The sequence below is a fragment of the Biomphalaria glabrata genome, chromosome 6 (assembly GCF_947242115.1).
Source record: "Biomphalaria glabrata chromosome 6, xgBioGlab47.1, whole genome shotgun sequence".
Classification (NCBI taxonomy): Eukaryota; Metazoa; Mollusca; class Gastropoda; family Planorbidae; genus Biomphalaria; species Biomphalaria glabrata.
In genome coordinates this window covers 9,039,796-9,059,520 of record NC_074716.1, presented here as the reverse complement: position 1 = coordinate 9,059,520, position 19,725 = coordinate 9,039,796, and the positions used below count along the sequence as shown (strand labels likewise).

The window sequence follows — 19,725 nt, the reverse complement described above, 5'->3', positions numbered from 1 at the left end:
TGGTGTGTGTGTAGTCAGCCGACGCAAATCGCCCCAGGCCAGCGCTAGACGAGCGGTCAACCGTAACGAGTTACGACGGTCAGCCAAGTCGAGTGTCAACAGGACGGTTCGGGAAGGATCGACGTCGTAAACAGAGCTGAGGAGCGTCACGAGAGTTGTAGTCATCTGACCACCTAGAAATGTCGAGCGGCGTTCTGTCCGGTTCGAGAAGGCCAGTAGGGACCCTATATAAGAGCGGAGGTGTCGCAGTCAAGACGGTTCAGAAAGGAGGTTCACGGCAGGGGTTCAGAACATGGTCGACTACAGCACAGTTCAACGGTGTGGTTCTGTACAGAGCATTACGAGTACTGTTAAGTATAGTTGAGACGACTGGCGTCTTGATCTTGGTCTGTGATCGAGTTCGACACAACGAGCCCAGTGTGTGAAGTCAGTCCTGAACTGTTGAACCCAGTGCAAGCCCGGAACGAGACGGAGAGGCCAGTGCAAGAGTTGATACGGCGGTACGGTGTTATCGGAGAAATATTTGTACAGTGTACGTGTTGCCAATTGTACAGTATTGGCTATTTTTTTTTATTCAACTATTAAAGTGTTACGTTACTCTGGAGCCCTAAGTTGTCAAGTTCTTTACGTTGGTGGTGTATGGTGCAGTTTGCAGAGAGCCTGGATAGTGAGATTCGTAACAGTATAATATATGCTACTAAATGATAATTTAACCTATTTTATTTTTTTTTGCTCCTCCCCTATAGTATATTAGCCTATTCTAATGAAGTTATGTATTTTAATTATTTTAAATGTTTATTTAGCCATGATTTAGCTAAGAAAAAAATTTAAATTCAATGATTGTATTAAAAAAAAACACTATACACACAGTCGTGCTTAGAGTAATTAACTATGTGATGATGATTTTAAAATAAAATATGAATTTAAAATTATGATATTTATACAAAAAACATTGAAATTAATAATGTAAATAATATGCCTTAAAAATTGAATAAGAATAAAATAAATTTATAGCAAGTACTGAAACAATATTAATATAATAAGTGCCTTTGACACGCATTGACAATGACTTAAACAACTTCAACTAGTCCACAATTTGTACCAAAGATATGACATTGTATCAACTACTGCAGAAATTGTCAGAAATCAATTTTGATAGCAGCAATCAAGGACGTATCTTTTTATCTTATATAATACAGACGCTACTTAAAAAAAGAAGATGATTACGTCCTAAGCGTCATGCATATTCTGTGAATCAGTACTGGCAAAGTCTAGACCAAACTAATTGCTGAGATGCCTACAAGGCAAGATGGAAATGTGCATTGCCAGACCTGAATATTAATTACTGGATTCAAATAAGAACAGCCATTTTTTATTTTAGATTCCATAAATATAATAAAAAAGGAGATCAATAAATCTCTTAATAAGATGGCAGAAGTTGCTGCGCACTTTTGAATATATCTAGATCAAGTTACATATATATCTAGATCAAGTTACATATATATCTAGATCAAGTTACATATATATCTAGATCAAGTTACATATATATCTAAATCAAGTTACATATATATCTAGATCAAGTTACATATATATCTAGATCAAGTTACATATATATCTAGATCAAGTTACATATATATCTAGATCAAGTTACATATATATCTAGATCAAGTTACATATATATCTAGATCAAGTTACATATATATCTAGATCAAGTTACATATATATCTAGATCGTAGAGTTACTAGACCTAGTCAGTAATATAAATCTAGATCGATAATCAGACCTACTTTGATCTATATTAGTTCTCTCTAGATATAAGTTTAGATCTAGATTGAGTACACAAGACTAGATCTAGATCTATTTTGATTTAAATTCTAAATGTCAATTTAGGCCTACGTAAATTTGTGGTGCCTGACGTCAAACGGATGCCCACCACTCTTCTTAACTGTTCCTCATTTGTTATTTGATCTTGCCACCTTATTTTAAAAATCCACTTTAGGCATCGTAGATGGAAAATATTTAGCTTTTATTCTTGCCATGAGTATAGCAGTGTGCTCAACACAGGGTTATGTAGACAAAGGCTTTGCTATTGTTTTGTCCCACAACCTTTTCTGCAGCCGTGACATGGTGCCCATTACCCTAGCTATCCTGTTATGAATGCCTTTATCCAGTAGAACATAGTTGGATATGACGCAATTAAGTGATTATAAAATATGAAGGGGGATAACTACAATATATGTAAACGCACACATCCTAGCTTAAAACAAGAAAAGTTTTCTTTCCTTGAATGCGATGGCTTTCATAAACAATAATTATTGTGATATGTTATATTCATATTTAAGATAAAGGGACACATGATACACCTGTTAACAATTTACAATGATTAAGTTTTAATACATTAAATTACATTACTATTCATTAATAGAAACCATGTTCTTATTAGTCATAATGTAGATATTTCAATAACAACTGGTCGAACAGTGGCGTGGCACACACTGTTATCTTAAAGTGCCGGCCTTATGCCACTGCAACCTACGCGACCACAGTGGGCCCCGCACTTTAATAGGACCCGCACTAATTCTAGGTGTATAAATTATATAACTTATAACAGATTTCCCGCGGCCTCCTGTCGATTATCAGGAGCTCTCTCTATCGTATAATCTAAAGATATTGTCTGTCAAACTTGAAATAAATTTGTTTCGCACACAATATTTCCGTTCATTGAAAGAGAGTAGCTGTTTGAATCAGCCATGAAGTAATGAAGCGAAATAAAAGTGTGCACGATGTGAATGAAATGTTATCAAGGTAATGTGTGGACTATTTCGTTTTAATAGGTCAAAACCTGAATAAGCAGCATCAATATAACATATTTCATTCTTATTATCCGATCATACATTTAGTTCCAACATTTTATTATCGACCCTTTGAAGTGTTATTTTGATTTCTTTTTCTCGCGATGACTAAGTCTAATTAACAATATATATATATATATATATATATATATATATATATATATATATATATATATATATATATTCATTACTCTAATAAAATAAAAGCATTAGTTTCACACTCCGTTTAAGCTTTAATTCTCAATATTCAGATTCTCAGTTGTCATTTATAGATTTCAATTTATGCATGTTAACTATGCATGTTACTACTTATATTAAATTATATCGGTAAATTATATATACTGTTGACTATGTAGGACCTGTTCAGACAGGTCTTTAAGCACACATAGGAAAGAATGTCAAGTTTCTGTGTAGGTGTAAATACTATAAAAATGGAATATAAGATGCAATGGTTACACTTATTAACCCTGAGAAAGTAGCATCTAGTATTTCAGATATTTTAAAAAATTCTTTTTAAAAAATTCATTAATTTTTAGCGGCCCCCTAAAGGGAAACGACGATATTATTTTTGTGTGGCTTGTCTGTCCGTTCGTCCGTCCCGTTTAGATCTCAGAAATTAGAAGAGAAAATGAAAATATGACATTATTATATTTTAGATCATACGAAGATCTGATTCAACGGCTACTTTTTTTCTTTTCCGAAAATGAACCATCTAATTTTTAAAATTATATAAGCAAGCAGATTTTGTTTAAAAATTACACCACTTTTAAATGAAAAACTTTAGAGGAGGTGAGTCTTTTAAAAAGGTCACAAACTTCTTCATTAATAAATCAAGCTTCATTCTTAGATTTGAGGATTGTGTATTCGTAATGAGTCGAAAGCCGTTTACACACAGGTAAACATTGAATTTTTCTGTCAAGAATTTGGTTTAGGAGTCTTATTTTATTTTGGAAATTTTAAGTCATGAGTAGATTTCGCCTAGTAGAGTTTGGTTCAAGGCAGCTCTACTTATCTTCCCTATTCAGTATTCCAGGCACTGAGCCACCAGAATCTCACAGTCAACAAAATCTAAAACATATTCGTCACAATAGAATAATAAAGTTTTGAAAGCAAACTCTAAAGAAGGGACAAAGATCAAATTTATGTTATTGTTTTCCCCAGGTGCGGTTGGTCATTTCCATTAAAAGAATGCAATTCAAGAGAGAAAGATATTTTGTTTATAATCGACTGTCGACAAGATGCAATGGATCAGTTAAATTATGTAAACATATCACTGAATTATTTTTCCATAGAGAAAAATTGACTGATCACTAACTACTCAATAATGACATTTTCATTCCATTAATATAGATTTAAAAGATTACAAAAATAAACAGTTAATATTAAGTGAAACATATCCTATTTACGATGTATTTAATGCTTCCAAAGTTTGGTTCTCATTAAGAATTAACCCTCTGCCAGCATTTATTTGTATATCGCGCAAAACATACTCTAATATTGAAAAAAATGTATTTAATATATAGCCTACTATTTTAAACAAACGATCAAAGGATAATACAGTTGATGGATTTCTTATAATTAAAGAATATTTATTTTCCTATTTGCCTTTTACTGATTTTATTTACTACCATGACCTAGATTCTAGTTTAAATATTGTAAAACTGTTTCCTAAAGTCTGTGAAACAAAGAATCGCCCCACCCCCCCACTCGGGGGTCGGGGGGAGGCGGACAAATTTTAGTATAGAATTCACGAATTTATTACTTATGTTAATAATATATACTAATTATTTATATTTCAACCTATTTTTAGATTATTTCGCCCCCCCCCCCCTTTTCTAGTATTTTGGCCGATTTCGTAGGGTCGGGAAGGGGCGATGGCATCAATCCGCCCCCCCCCCCCCCATAAACTTTCGAGTGGGGGGGCGGTCCTATTTATTTGCAGAAATCACAGCTTGGTAACAGAATCAATTAAATATCTATATGATTAAAACTTGTTATTGGTATTTCAACCTGTCTTTATATTATGTCGTTCATCTTTGGCCGATTGGAAGGGGAGGATCGAATACCTCTACTGCCCTTCCCATCTAAACCCTTTGAGTGGGGGGGGGCGGTCCTACTTTTATGGAGAAATCTTAGTATGTGAACAAAATTAGTCGAATATCTATATAATATAAACAGGTGGAAGTGCGATACATGCAATTACCTTCCCCCCCCCCTCCTCCCCATCGGACAAACCAATACTTTTCTTTTTGTATTATAGTAAGAAATTTACAAAATTTAAAAAATCTGTCACTAATATAATTTATATATGCTATAAAGTAAATTCTAATATCGAGTCGCCCAACCTCTATTCTTAAAAGCAAAAATGCAATCATTAGCAGAAATTATAAAAAGGAGCGAGGATTAATCGTTTTCAGTGTACCTCCCTTCCCCTTTCCATACAGAGTTTGTGTAATTTCACATGAATTTATCATAACTATTTTAAGAAAGACTTTGCTTTGGAAAAGTTATAATTCAAACAAAATTTTTCAATAAAACAGTCACGGTTGAGATGAGTTCAAAAGCCAGATAATCTTTTCCTAGTCAACTTTTTCCAACCTTTATTATATCTCATATTTTTCTAGTTAAATAAATTTAGGACTATAACTCACAATTTATACCTACACTTTATTGAATATTATTAATCGGATATTTTTTTTTTCGGCGGCGATCCTCAAAGCCTTTATCTAAATATGGTGAGTATCTTATCTTTTCAAAGAACAAATCGGTTGTATTTGCAATGTATTTAAGGGACTATAAATTCATATTTGAATATTTTCCACATTATTTAAAAGGTCCTTTATAATAGAATGAATAATGTGCTGTAGGTCAGGAGAATGCGTTACTGCAGTGAAGAATGCCAAAAAACGCTTTTAGCGTTGAGTCTTCGCCCCGAACCTCACTGATGAATAATAAGCTGTAGATGTCAGGAGAATGCGTTTCTGCAGTGAAGAATGCAAGAAAACGCTTTCGGCGTCGGGGCATCGCCCCGAACCCCACTAATAAGTAATGAGCTGTAGATGTCAGGAGAATGCCCCGAACCCCACTGAGAAAACTTGCAGCGCTTTCCCAGACCCCCAAGCTTGCAAGAGAAAGGCCTGAACATGTCTTTTTTTTCTGTTTTTTTTTTTTCGCCAAAGATTGAGAAACAGTTTTATTTTATTCTCAGATATCGAATATATATATATATGCTGTACGCACGTTTATGCATAGGGTTAGGGTTTACTGGGCGTTAGGGTTAGTGTTTGGAAATGAATTGTCCCCCCCCCCCCCCAATCCAAAGTTCTGGATCCGCCAGTGAAGCAGTCAGTGTACTTAGTTTATAATTAGTTGAATACATTCAATCTTTTTTAAATTTATTTTTTTTTCGTTTCATAAAAAAATGAAAATAATTGACAGCTTAGGTTTTAATTCTGATTCTATTTTGGGCCATTTAAGCCGCAATGTGATATTTCTTTCATTATGACCACCGTAGAAAAAAACAACACACACGTACTTCTAGATAGTCTCCCCTGTACAAAATAATGTAAAGTAGGCATTTGAAAATAAGCACAATATATATATATATATATCCAATACGGGTAACTGTTACAATGAAACGAAGAGAAATTCTTATTCTACAAATTAACCTTAGTAAAATAAAAAGTCTTATTAGAAATTATTTACTCCTTCCTGTTTCAACGGTTTCAGTAGTAACTAATTCTGTTAATAAAACTGCTATATTTCGCTTCTTATGTATTAGAGCTGGATGTTCTGTAAGTAGATTTGATTTGATTTTGATTTTAGGCACATCGGCACAATTTAGGCCATGTCGTGCCTGCAGTCCCTTAAGGATTGCTCTCTCTCTAAGCAACAAGGGCCCGATTCTATACAGTCATATCATTAAAATCAAGGTCTATTCACAGTTAAAATAGTAAAGGTAGTAAAAATTTAATTATTTGGTAAAAATCTAATGTAAATAGTACATGTTCACAAATTCATAAATCAGATCTTCGTAGACAGCCTCACTTCCCGGATAAAGCCCTGTACCTTCCCAGGGTCGACATTATCAAATAATTTTTTTTAATTAGTGGCTCTAAAATATTTCTCCCTGACATCCTGATATCTGGGGCAATCAACGAGGATATGTTCCACGGTGAGACGAGAGTCACAGTACTCACAAAGTGGGGGCTCCTCTCTCTTCAGCACAAAAGAGTGCGTGTTGTAGGTGTGGCCAATCCTAAGTCTGGACATGGTTGTGCTACCAGCCTTTTCAGACCCTTAGATGTTGTCCGCCACCTGACATCCGCCACAATCTGCCTGAATTTACTGTGAGTCTCAGCCTCCCATCCTGAGGTAATGTCCTAAGACAGAGTCAGATGATTCATCCTTCTGAGTGCTAGTCATATGTCCACCAGAAGAATATCCAATGTGCTAGCAGCTAAGAAAATAAGTAGATAAGGCGATAGGAACACTCTATCATTCACTCATTGATTATCAATCTATGATGAGAATTTATTTTACACGTTAATGCATCTATTTCATTTCTCTGTTTTTTTTTGTCATCAGTTATCTTTTGTAAACTTACATTTATTAGATCATTTTACTTTATAAATTTGATATACTGGTCTGCTCTTATTGTTAGTTGTGGTGTGCCTGTTAAAATATCTTGTATATGTGAGTGGGATAAATAAAATCCAAAATTCCCCTTGACTTTAACAAACAAGCTCGACAATAATTATTTTAACATCTCATCACAACACCCTCTAGAGCCAATATTTTATTCAACCAAATCTAGACTAGATTTATGTATATATATATATATATAATATATATTTTAAATATTAACTCACCAGTTTGTCTTCGACTTCTTCATCAGTCTGGACTAGTTTGTCTAGTGTAAATAATTTTGTTCACAATTCCGCCAAAGACTAATTACATTCACTAAATCCAACTTTGGATTGAACTCAATTATACACATACTTGTTTTAATTCACCATTTGAGTTTCACAACTCTTCAATTTGAATGCTTATCATTGCTTATATTTCATTTTGGATTCTATCCCACAAATGATCTCAATGATGCTTACTTGAATCATATTTTTCCCTCTCATACATGTTATTTTAATATTTATATTGTTACGAATGAACAGTGACAGGTAGAGGTCACTATGTGTGACCCCGGCGAGATGACACAGCACTGAGTGTTCTCTGGAATCTATGTGTGTAAACAAAGACAGGATGTGACGTGCCCTCACGTGTTATTCCAGAGGACGAACAGATCTACGAAGGGACAGTGTTGTAAATGAACAGTGACAGTTAGAGGTCACTACGTGTGGCCTCAGCAAGATGACACTGCAGCAGGTGTTCTCTGGAATCGACATGTATAAACAACGACAGGATGTGATGTTTCCTCCTGTGTTGTTCCAGAGGATACTAGCAGTGTTTTTGCAATATTGGACAAGCGATTAGGGACTCTATATAAACCAGAGAGTTAATGTGAAAAGAGTCAGTACATTCGTCGTTACTGTTGTCTACTGTGCGAGACAGTAGAAGAGAGTGGACTTTAGCCGTTACAGTCGATGTAAGACGTATACGCTACATGTTACAGTGACGAATTGTTATAGTTAATATTCAATAAAGTTATATAAAGCTGAAACTTGAGTCGTCAAGTTCTTTGCAGTGTTTTTACTTGTGTGCCTACAAGTACATTTAGCCAGAAGATTCAGAAATACGTAACAATATGTAACTTAGTTTCTTCAAACTCTAACACCAACAATTTTATCAATCTGGCACAATTACCTTTATGAAGGGCTCAAAAAAAAGGTGCATGAGAGAAATTTACTAACTTGTCTGTTTTCTCCACAGGATCCATCAGGTTGTCAGCCTACTACTGTTGCAGGTACAGATACTAATGCCTACTAGGTACTATGATTACAATTACTAAAACTACTGCATATGTATGAGCCACTGCTACTACTGTGTGTGCTGTAAACATTATTTTAATGTATTTTTTACAATTGTATTACCTGTCTTTCAGCTACAAATTCTTCTGAAGTATGACCAGTGGAGGTAACTTCCAGTGTCTCTGAATGTAGAGAAGATTCTAAGTTTTCTATTTTCATGACATTTTTGAGATCATAGGTGAAGTCTTGCTCTGTGTCTGTCATCATGGATTTTGGAAGAATTCGGTCTTCAGATGTCTTTATAAATAGAACATTGAATAGTTGATTCATTATATTTTATTATCATTCATTAAAAACATTAAGAAACTACTTTTAAAACTATATAATAAAGAAAATTTATGTTTAGGGCGATCCCTGACTATATTCATCTCTGACATAGAGATATTTCAGAACTTGTAAAAGTGCCAACTTACAAACTGGAGAAATACAATTTTTATCATTTCTATATTTAAAAAATAATCTAAAAAAAACCCCAATAATATATCTTAGTTTTCACCCTAAAAAAATAATCATACCTGTGTCTCTGCGTCGAAAGATGATTCTAACTTCTCAATTTTTATGACATTTTTTAGATCGCTGGTAAAGTCTTGTTCTATGTCATTCATCTTTGTTCTTCTTTGAATCAGTTCTTAAGATGTCTTTGTCTACAGAATATTGAGTTTTTTAATTAAAATTTTGAATGTCATTTAACATAGCTATTAACCAAAATTTAAACGAATTTTTAAAAAATGTCTTGATAAGATATCATTCAGATTGTGTGACTATGCAACTACGATAATTGCTCCTCTAAAAACAAAATGAAAGTAAATGGTAAACATTTAAACAATTCTGTAAAAATTATGAAAAAAAAGACTATCCATTTCTTTACACAAAAATAGCAAAATATTTAAAAGCTGTTATCTTTTTTCATGACTTTTTTGAGATCATTGGTGAAGTCTTGCTCTGTCATCAATGACATAGAGTGAAATTGGTCTTCAGATGTCTTTATAAATAGTATGATGATTCTTAAAAGGCGAATGCTCTAATTGTCTTCTCATTATTGTCAGTAACTGGAAAAATTCTTGCCAGAATATTCATCGAAACACTGATAAGCTCTATAGTAAGCGATGTGCTCTTTTAAGGCCAATGCGGCTTTCAGACAGGCAGAAGCGATCGGACGTGTTTTCGTTATGCGACAAATGCAGAAATAATGCATGAAACAGAACGTAGTCCCTTACGCTGTCTTAATTGGATCTTACCACCGTGAGTAGCCATGGAGAATTGTATCCCAACTCAGAGATCCTTTGTTTATACTCGGTCATTGGTTTGAAACAGATAACGCAATTTCTAAAAAAAAAAAAAAGAGCAATCAAACAAAGTTTAAACCAAGAAGAGAAGATGTCAAAAGTTTCCTTGTGATTGACTCAATAAAGAGTTATACACATATCAAATAAAGAAATATTTATGAATATTTTTCGCAGTGTCTTGTCTACTTTAGCTAGACTTTAATAGAACAACTTGATTCTCCAAAGGAGTAAAAAAACAACAACCCATTTCAGACCTTACTATCTGCTGTACATGTAATCAGTTTCTATGGCCCAGGGTTAACGAGAGAGTTGCCAAAAAAATGACTTACTAACGTCAGGTACAATTGGACCTATATGGACTCGGGGCAAAAATTAAAAATCCCAGTATACACCAATATCCATACCCGAAGCTTTTGGTACAGAAGCAAATTCGACCCCTACACATTTTGGAAAGCTTAAATTTTTTTTTACTAATAATTCTATCTAAAAGCGCGACATATTTTAGAAGAAAGAAATAGAGTACTAGTACATTTAATCTCGTTTTTTTTTTAAAAGTATTGTCGATAAAAATGCATTAAAAAAAACTCTTGTGGAAAACCCTGGGCAGTATCCCCACCAGCCCTGCCTTAAATCCAGCCCTGCCAGTTGGGGTGCCTAATAATCGAGTTCATTGCACTTGCGCAGATGGAAGATAGGTCAAACAAATATGTCACTATGGAAACATCATTTCTAATAGGTGCAGTTTTTACCCAGCTTTAAGCCTGACGTACCAGACCTTCGGGCAGCCTTTCTCTGTCTGCTGAGCTATTCGACCAGAATGCCGAGTCAAAAGTTTTCAGGAGCGGCAGGTGATCACTTATGACATCCTCCAGCACATCCACTCTGCCTTTTGTGACAGTGACCGTAGACACAAAGACTCAATTCAAGCGTTTACTTCCTCCGTCGCCCATATGAGGAGATCGTGTAGGGCAGTAGTTCCAAATGTTTTTCTCTTGTAGACCCCTTGGAATTCATCGTAGACCTTATATATATATATATATATATATATATATATATATATATATATTTATAATTACACTCAAAGTAAGTACTTAAGTTCTTTAATAATATTAATATAATAAGCACCTTTGACACGACATTGACAATGACTTCAACTGGTCAACGATCCGTACTAAACCTTCGTCACTTTATCAGCTACTGCAGAAATTGTCAATAAACATCAACTTGAATATCAATCAAGGACTGTCATGAAATTTTGTGCATCAGTACTGGCAATAATGCTGAGTATGCTGACAATGATAACTCCAATATCAACAAAGTAAACCCAACGTTTAAATGGGTGACTTCAACATTGAAACCCTATAGAAATAAATAACAGTGCTATTAGAGCAAGGGTTCTCAACCTGTGGGTCGCGACCCCCTTGGGGGTCGATTGACGATTTGCCAGGGGTCGCCTAAGACCATCGAAAATGTGGATTGTTATTGTCTACTCTTCTATTGCTGTATGTGTGTGTGTGGGGAGGGGGGTCGCGGCAGAGTGGGGGAATGTAAAAAGGGGTCGGCGAGCATAAAAGGTTGAGAACCGCTGTATTAGAGCATGGAATAGGTTGCCTGAGCTAGCCAGGAAAACCAGTGACTTAGTAGAATTACGGTCATTGGTTAATATGCATGACAAAATGCATGACGCGTAGGACGCAATCATCTTTTTTGAAGTAACGTCTGCATTATATAAGATAAGATAAGACAGAGACTCTAACGTCTAGTCTAAAACTATAAATTCGAACGAATCCGCATTAAGAATAGCATAGAAATATAAAAAAAAACTCACCCTAAACAGGGGACAGAGCCCTAACCAGAATCGTTCTAATGTCATATGACTAAGACTGTCCAATAGCTAAGACCCCAGAAGTATTCAGGACCACAAAAGTACGTACGGCTTTTCTCTCAAGTGCAAGATGGCAAAATGAAATGCTAAGAATTAACAAATGGCTGTCACACTGAATCATGACATGAATTCTAAACAACGAATATTATAAGCATGGGCGTAGCCAGGATTTTTTTTCGGGGGGGGGGGGGGGGGGGGGTTGGGGGGGGATTTTTTTTTCTCCCCCCCCCCAGCGAAAAAAAATTATATGTATTTATGTGTGTGTGTACATAATTTTTATTACATTCTGACCCTTCATTCTTTCGGAAGACGTTTATTGTGACCAAGAATAGGTTCTTCCATGAGTTAGTGGAAAAATTGTAGATTCCCCGCCATTACTAGCAATGGGGTCTGGGGGACCGCTAGGAGCTCCCCCAGCGCGGGGCGAAGCCCCTTCGCCAAGCACTATTTCTGATATTGAAAACCAATAAAATGCATATTCTGAGGTATCTACAGTGCATTTTCCTGCTATTAAAAAGTTTTATTTCAAAAACCTAATGTGATATTCTTACTGACTTAGACCCTCCCGCGCCGTTCGGCGCATTTGCTGTTAAGATTTTTTCCATAAAATTGTAGATTCCCCGCCATTAATAGCAAGGGGGACTGGGGGGAGCGCTAGGAGCTCCCCCAGCGCGGGGCGAAGCCCCACCGCCAAGCACTATTTCTGGTATTGAAAGCCAACAAAATGCATATTCTGAGGTATCTACACTGCATTTTCCTGCTACTAAAAAGTTTTATTTCAAAAACCTAATGTGCTATTCTTACTGCGCCGTTCGGAGCATTTGACGTCAAGCTGTTTTCATAAAAATCTGTCACTGGTAATGTCTGAAGCCTCTTCCCACCCGCCATGAGGACCTCCATGAATGAGTGGCGTCAAGTTGTACTAGGATATCATTGCAACTCTTCTTATGCGTAATTTATTTTGTCGAAGAACATGTCCAGCAAACCTCATGCATTGCTCTCTCACAATCTGACTAATGGATCGACTCCCAGTTCGGCATAGGATTTCCTTGATTTAGACCCGATCTCTATAACTGACTCCTAAAATCTGTCTTAGCCATCTTTGTTGAGCCACCTTTTGTGTTTTTCAATTTCGGCAGATGACTATTCACTGCAGTTTATTAATGGAGCCCTGCCACTGGTAAAAATGTGTAACCTCTCTTGAATACGCTCTTGGAATTAAGTGACTGTAGTTTGCTTTAGATTTTATATCGAAAAGAGAAGTTTTATCGTCAAAATCATCTGTTGAGGGTTTTCCACCTCAAAATGCTCTGTAGGGGGATCTTAAACTCAAAACGATGTGGAAGGGTTTTAAACTTAAAAAAAAAGCCATCTGTAGAAGAGGGGTTTAAGCTCACAACCCCCGATTGGATTGGTTACGCTCAAATAATTTTAGTGTGTAATTTGCTTTTTTTTTTATATTGAAGAGGTATTTTTAGCATCAAACCCCTCTGAATGGGGGTTTAAACTCAAAACCCCTTTTGGCAACGCTCATAGCATTTTGAGTCCGTAATTTGCTTTTTTTCTTACACTAAAGATGTATTTTTTATCCTTAAACCCCCCTGGCGGGAGGTTTAAACTCAAAACCCCCTGGCGGGGGGTTTAAACTCAAAACCCCTTTGGCTACGCTCGTAGATTTTAGAGTGAGTAATTTGCTTTTATTTATATTGAAGAGGTACTTTTTAGCTTCAAACTCCACTGGAGGGGAGTTTAAACTCAAAACCCCTTTGACTACACTCATAACATTTTGAATGCATAATTTGCTTTGTTTTTATTATTAAAGAGGTATTTTTTACCTTCAAACCCCGCTGAAGTGGGGTTTAAACTCAAATCTGAGTCAAAACCCATTTAGCTACGCTCATAACATTTTGAGTGTGTAATTAACTTTTTTTTTTATATTGAAGAGGGGGTTTATCGTAAATTTTAGAGGGGGTTTTAAAATCAAAATCTTCCTTAACTGTGCTCTTGGAATTAGTGGATTTTCGTTTGCATTTTTTTTTGTTTTGTTTTATAGAAGAGGAGGAGTTAACTGCAAAAACCCCAGGTAGAAGGTTTAAAACTCAAAACCCCTGGTGGGGGGTTTTAAACTCAAAACCCCTGGTAGGGGTTTTTAAACTCGAACCCCCCTGGTAGGGGGTTTTAAACTCAGAACCCCCTGTTAGTTTGGTTGTGCTGGGGCAAGTGATGGTTTAGTATTAAAAACTCACCTAAAATAAACAAAATCAAAGCAAAAAATCAGTCATTAAATTCCGACTCTTGGGGGGGGATTTCATTTCGGGGGGGGGGGGGGGTTGAACCCCAAACCCCCCCTACCCTGGCTACGCCCATGATTATAAGATAGTAGCTTTAATATCAATTATTATTTATAGTGCATTGATATATTTAAAACGTTAAGATTAAACCCTCTAATACCCATCTTATGCCTCGTCCTGTCTTGTGTAACGTTTCAGCTAGAAATGACCTTGTATCCAACCAACTATTGACATTATTTTATCAATAGGGCGTTAGGGGCAGTTCATCAATCCAAATTCTATTGATTAGTTTCTATCTAGCAAACAACGATCTCCTATATCAAAGAGTTTATGAGCTAATAATCAACTGATCTAGCTGGATAGAACATTAGACTGAGTACTATCAACTGTATCGTCATAAATACATTTGCATTATCGCGATTCATTTAGCCACATTATACTAATTAATTGGTACAATCTAACGAAATGGGGTAAATGATTATAGAAACGAGAGAGACCTGAACTTAATAAAAATTAATAAAAAAAAAGCAAAAAAAAAAAAAATATATATATATATTTTTTAGATCAAAGCTTACCTGAAGGGGAAGAACTCCGTATATACACTATACCAATAATGTACTAGTTATTTCCCTTCTTCTATATCAAACCAAATAATAATTAATTATATAATTGAGTATTTTTGTTTATTGATTCATGTTTTGTCAGGTACAATTAATAATTGCTTAAAGTATCATCTTGATCGAAGAATGCGTGAGGGAGAAAAAGCGTTAAGATTTAGTCCTATCTGTGAATACTGAAGGATTACTTTCCCTTGCTGCTATTTAACACAAATTATGAATGACCAGTAATTAACTGTCTCATTTTTTACTTTGAAAAAAAAAATATACATGTCAGGTCTATGTAAATGAATAATTGTGCGAGGTTTAAATTTGTTCCAATAATTGGTGTGGGAGAAATAACGTGCACACACTTTTTACCAGACAGACAGAGTTTTGTAAAAGTAACAAAAATAATATCATTCAGTTAAAAACATCCTAAAGACGATATGTTCACGTATTAACACAGTTATTATTTTTTTATTTTCTTTGAAATTATAAAATGCGTAATACACACAAAAAATTGTATATTTATAAATGTAGACTAAATGTGATTGTTTTAATACGGCAGGAGAACACACGACACTCTATAAATAAGACACAATCAGCTGTCTCGTTGCACGATTCCCTCAAGCAGCGGTTCTCAACCTTTTAAGGTTGGCGACCCCTTTTTACAATCCCCAACTCTGCCTCGACCCCGTCTCCCGGAACACACACACACAGCTCTAGAATAAGAAACAAAAACAATCATTTTTTTGATGGTCTTTGGCGACCCCTGGCAAATTGTCAATCGACCCCCAAGGGGGTCGCGACCCACAGGTTGAGAACCCCTGGCCTAAACCCTCCTTCAGTTGTGAAACGATAATGATTCATTATGAGATGAGAGATTCAGCTTTTAATGTGTTTGAAATGTTTTCGGCCACAAAGTAGTCCCCCCTCCCTGTTATATCCAAAACACGGCAGATGTCGATACAGTTTGCCATCAGCGGCTACGCATGTAAAACTATGTCTGAAAAAATATTTCATAATAATAATAATAATAATAATAATATTATGACTCTGAACCTACACAATGTTGATGTCAATGTCGGTTGCAAAGTTGGCTTTGACACACAATTTGATCGGTAAGGATTTATAAATACACTCCACCTTCTTCTTCTTCATCGTTCTCATTGTTATGTTGGAGTGTTCAGATGACTAGACCAATACATGAGATGAACTGCGCAGTGGTTTCCAAATCAGGGAGCTCTCCATATAGTTTTCTTTCTATTGGGGTGATTTGGGGCCAATGTCTTATACGGGCCTCTTGGTAGAGAGAGCAGTTTTGGAGGACGTGGTCGGCATTTTCTGGTGATACTCCACATGGGCAGATTTCACTGGTTCCGATTTTGAGATTCCGGAACATGTGTTGTCGCATTCTGTTGTGTCCGGTCCTGAGTCGAAAGATTAGACGTTGGTCTTGTCGGGATAGCTTATAGTAAGCGTCATCTTTCTTGTGATTTGGATGGGAGCTCGTCCATTTCTCATTTATTTTATCTACAATTAATTTCTTCATTTCTTCTGGATAGAGTGCAGAGTTTACTTGTGAGTTTGTTCTCCCACTCTTGGCGAGTGTGTCAGCCTTCTCATTTCCTGCTAGTTGTATGTGAGCTGGTATCCATTGAATAACAGTTTTTTTGCTGTTGTTGTTGAGCTTTGTAAGTGCTGTTCTGAGGTTTTTAATATAAGGGGAATCAGAGTTTTGCAAGCTTTGGAGGGTTGTTTTCGCGTCCGTTAGAAAGACAATCGGACTGTGAGGAGAACTTGGATGATTTGCTAGCATTGTAGCAGCTAGTGCTAGTGCTTCCCTTTCTGCTCTGTGACTGTCAGAGAGCTCTCCAGTTGCAATGGATTTTTCTAGTTTTCCTCCATCTGGCCATTCGATAAGTATTTCAGCTCCTCCTTTTGTGGTGGCTTTATGGGATGAGCCATCCGTGTAAACTCTGATCCACTGATTGCTAGGGTAATTGTTATGTAGAAAACAGTTCACTATTTCCTTGAGCTCTGTTGGTCTGTAATCAGATTTTCTTTTTATGTTTTCAATATGGTCCCTTATAGTAGGAAGAGGGCTTTCGTCCCAGGGTGGTACACTCCACCGAAAATGCCCGGATTCATTAGTTGGTGACAACATTGACAAGGCTGCTTCCTCAACAGGTCATCTCTATCCTGAAACTTAAGGCTTTGTTACAGCAATACAGGATATAGTAATAAAGCCACAAATTACAAGAAACATACTCTGGAAACCAATGATGTCAAAAAATGCCGAAAATGTGGAAATGTGGGTGAGTCAAATGAACACATAATGGCAGGATTGTTCAGTTTTATCTGAATCAGCCTACCTAGGTCGCCATAACCAAGTTGCAAAGTTAATACACCAACACTTGGCTTTGACACACAATTTGATCGGTAAGGACACTCCTCATTATAAATACTCGCCACAAGAGGTTATCGAGTCTACTGAACATCTGCTCTACTGGGATAGGCCTATTCTGACCGACAAAACGGTAGATTTCATTAGCCCTGATCTTCTGTTAGTTGATAAAAAAGAAGAAAAAAACGCTACCATTGTCGACATCGCCGTACCTGTGTCCCATGATTTAAGAAAAACTGAGATAGAAAAACAAAGAAAATATGGGAACATAGGCTTGGAGATTAAGCGTAAATGGAAATTATCTTAAACAACAATATACCCCATTGTTATATCAACCGAGGGGATAATATCAACTGACATCATAGATACATTTAAGGCCCTTGGCATTCCTAGGAACATTCTCTTTGCCTGTAAGAGGGTGGTACTACTGCAGACCTGCCACACCACCAGATAATTCCTCGGTGGAAACTGATAAACGGACTACGACGAATTTTGTTTCCCTTTAACGAAACTCGACCATGGCTTTGCTAGAGAAGGAATACTCGTTCTTTTCTAATATAATAATAATAATTGTTATTTCATAAATTCGTTTTACAGTTGTGCATTACAAAAAAAGTCATACATGAATAGAGCAAACAATTGTACGATGCCACACAAGATATACGTTCATTGCTCAGTTTCTCTTTGACATTACAATAAGTTACATTTTGTCCAATGATTTAATTACGACAGGAACAAAAGAGTTTATGTGTTAATTTGTATTTTGTGATCGGTGTCTTTACGATGGTAAAATGTTAAAAATCATAAAGAAGAAGGAGATTTATTTTAATGTTTAAAATCTTTATGGCTTTCTTAGCAATGTTTTTCTCAAAAAGGTGTCCAAGTGCGGTTTGTTTGTTGCCTACGATCTTACTAGCAACTTTTACAAATTTAAAAAGTTCATTTTTAGCGGCCCCCGAAAGGGGAAAAGACGCTATTAGTTTTGTGTGGCCTGTCTGTCCGTCCGTCCGTCCTGTTTATATCTCAGAAACTAGAAGAGAAAATGAAAATCGGATATCATATTTTAGATCATTCAAAGTTTTTTTTATCTAATTTATCTAATTTTGTTAGAAGAATAAATCTTTTTTTTTTGGTTTCTCTTTATTACATTGTAACATGTTATTAATTTTGAATGCATGGATAAGGTTAATAATTATAATTAAAAAAAAATATAAGTGTACGTTAAATGAATATATGGAGATGCTCTGGACAACTTTGGGGGCCGATTTTGAGTTTGTGTTTCATACAAACTCTCTTTGTAGTCTTGTTTTTATTTAAATTTATAATCAACAAGGGCAAACACTTCTTAACACAATACCTTTAGATTTTGTAAAAAGTGTTAACTACTCCTATAGTTACTCTTCTAATTAAGAACTATTGATTACGTAATGACATATTTGGCATCCTCGACATTTGCTCATTCCGTACATTACAAACACCAAGTACATCGCTGTTTCCCCCCTAGAGTCAACACCAGGGGTCGCGATTAGAAGGGAGTGAGAAGTCAGGATCACTGCCTGGGCATGTGCTTTGCGTTTCATAATTATAATTATAATAATTATGGCTTTTATATAGCGCTACTCTCATGCTTATAGCATGCTCAAAGCGCTTAGGTCCAATCTCATTTGTGGACCAGTAGGGGGGTGGGGAGGGGGCATCTAGGATGAAGGTTTTTCCGCGCTGCCTTCAGGCTAAGTAAACACAACTCTGCCCGAGTCGGGTGTCGAACCTCGAGCCCCTTCATAGGTAGCCAAGCCCAGTTCAAGAGCACTTAGCCTCTCGTCACTATAAACCTGAGCTATAACTATGATCGTACTGCAAAAGGTCGAGAAGGGCGTGGCACTCTTCTTTTCTAAAGGAATGTAAAATAAAGTTTAAAACGAACAACTTTGGGATCATCTACTTTGTTTGGAATCTGGTTTCTCTGGCTGTCACATTGACTGACTACAATGCAGCTTTTCAGTTTTATGATGTTCTTTTACTTTGGTAAGTGAATGGGTTAATTTGTTTTTAAATAACTTTAAAAAAAGCAACACTTCACTTCAATAGCTTTTTTAAATGTATATTAAAACGTAGACATGAAACTTATTTATGAACTATTCTTTCTTTCTTTCAAGTTAACATTCTGATAACTTTTACTAGAAATGTGTATAATAGAATAAACATCATGCAATTTATTTGTAGAATGTGCGTAGTTTTACAGCCTGAGACAATAATCACAGGAACTACTTGCAGACGTGATATGATAATTTCAATGTTGAATACGTGATTAATTTACATAAATACACAGGGTGCAATGTCAATCTAATTTCCATAAGTATAATAAATAAATATAATAAACGCTGTGTTGATAGGCACATTGATTATTTATCTTCCAATAAT

General features: G+C 35.8%; 1 protein-coding gene across 1 annotated transcript; it reads right to left on the bottom strand.

Annotated features, from left to right (window-relative positions):
- Positions 1 to 6,971: 6,971 nt before the first annotated feature.
- On the bottom strand, positions 6,972 to 11,470 carry LOC129926678 (uncharacterized). Its single transcript, XM_056032177.1, has 5 exons — positions 11,248 to 11,470; positions 10,075 to 10,162; positions 9,352 to 9,480; positions 8,900 to 9,073; positions 6,972 to 7,311 (listed from the first exon to the last, which is right to left on the bottom strand). Exons 3-5 carry the CDS (start codon positions 9,439 to 9,441, stop codon positions 7,270 to 7,272), a joined length of 306 nt encoding a protein of 101 aa, XP_055888152.1. The 5' UTR covers positions 9,442 to 9,480; positions 10,075 to 10,162; positions 11,248 to 11,470; the 3' UTR covers positions 6,972 to 7,269.
- Positions 11,471 to 19,725: the final 8,255 nt, after the last annotated feature.

Coding starts and splice junctions, on each gene's coding strand:
- LOC129926678 (XM_056032177.1), bottom strand. CDS start 9,441: ATGAATGACATAGAACAAGACTTTACCAGCGATCTAAAAAATGTCATA. Junction 9,074..9,351: donor CTTTCGACGCAGAGACACAG/GTATGATTATTT, acceptor CTATTTATAAAG/ACATCTGAAGACCGAATTCT. Junction 7,312..8,899: donor AATTTGTAGCTGAAAGACAG/GTAATACAATTG, acceptor TTATTTTCTTAG/CTGCTAGCACATTGGATATT.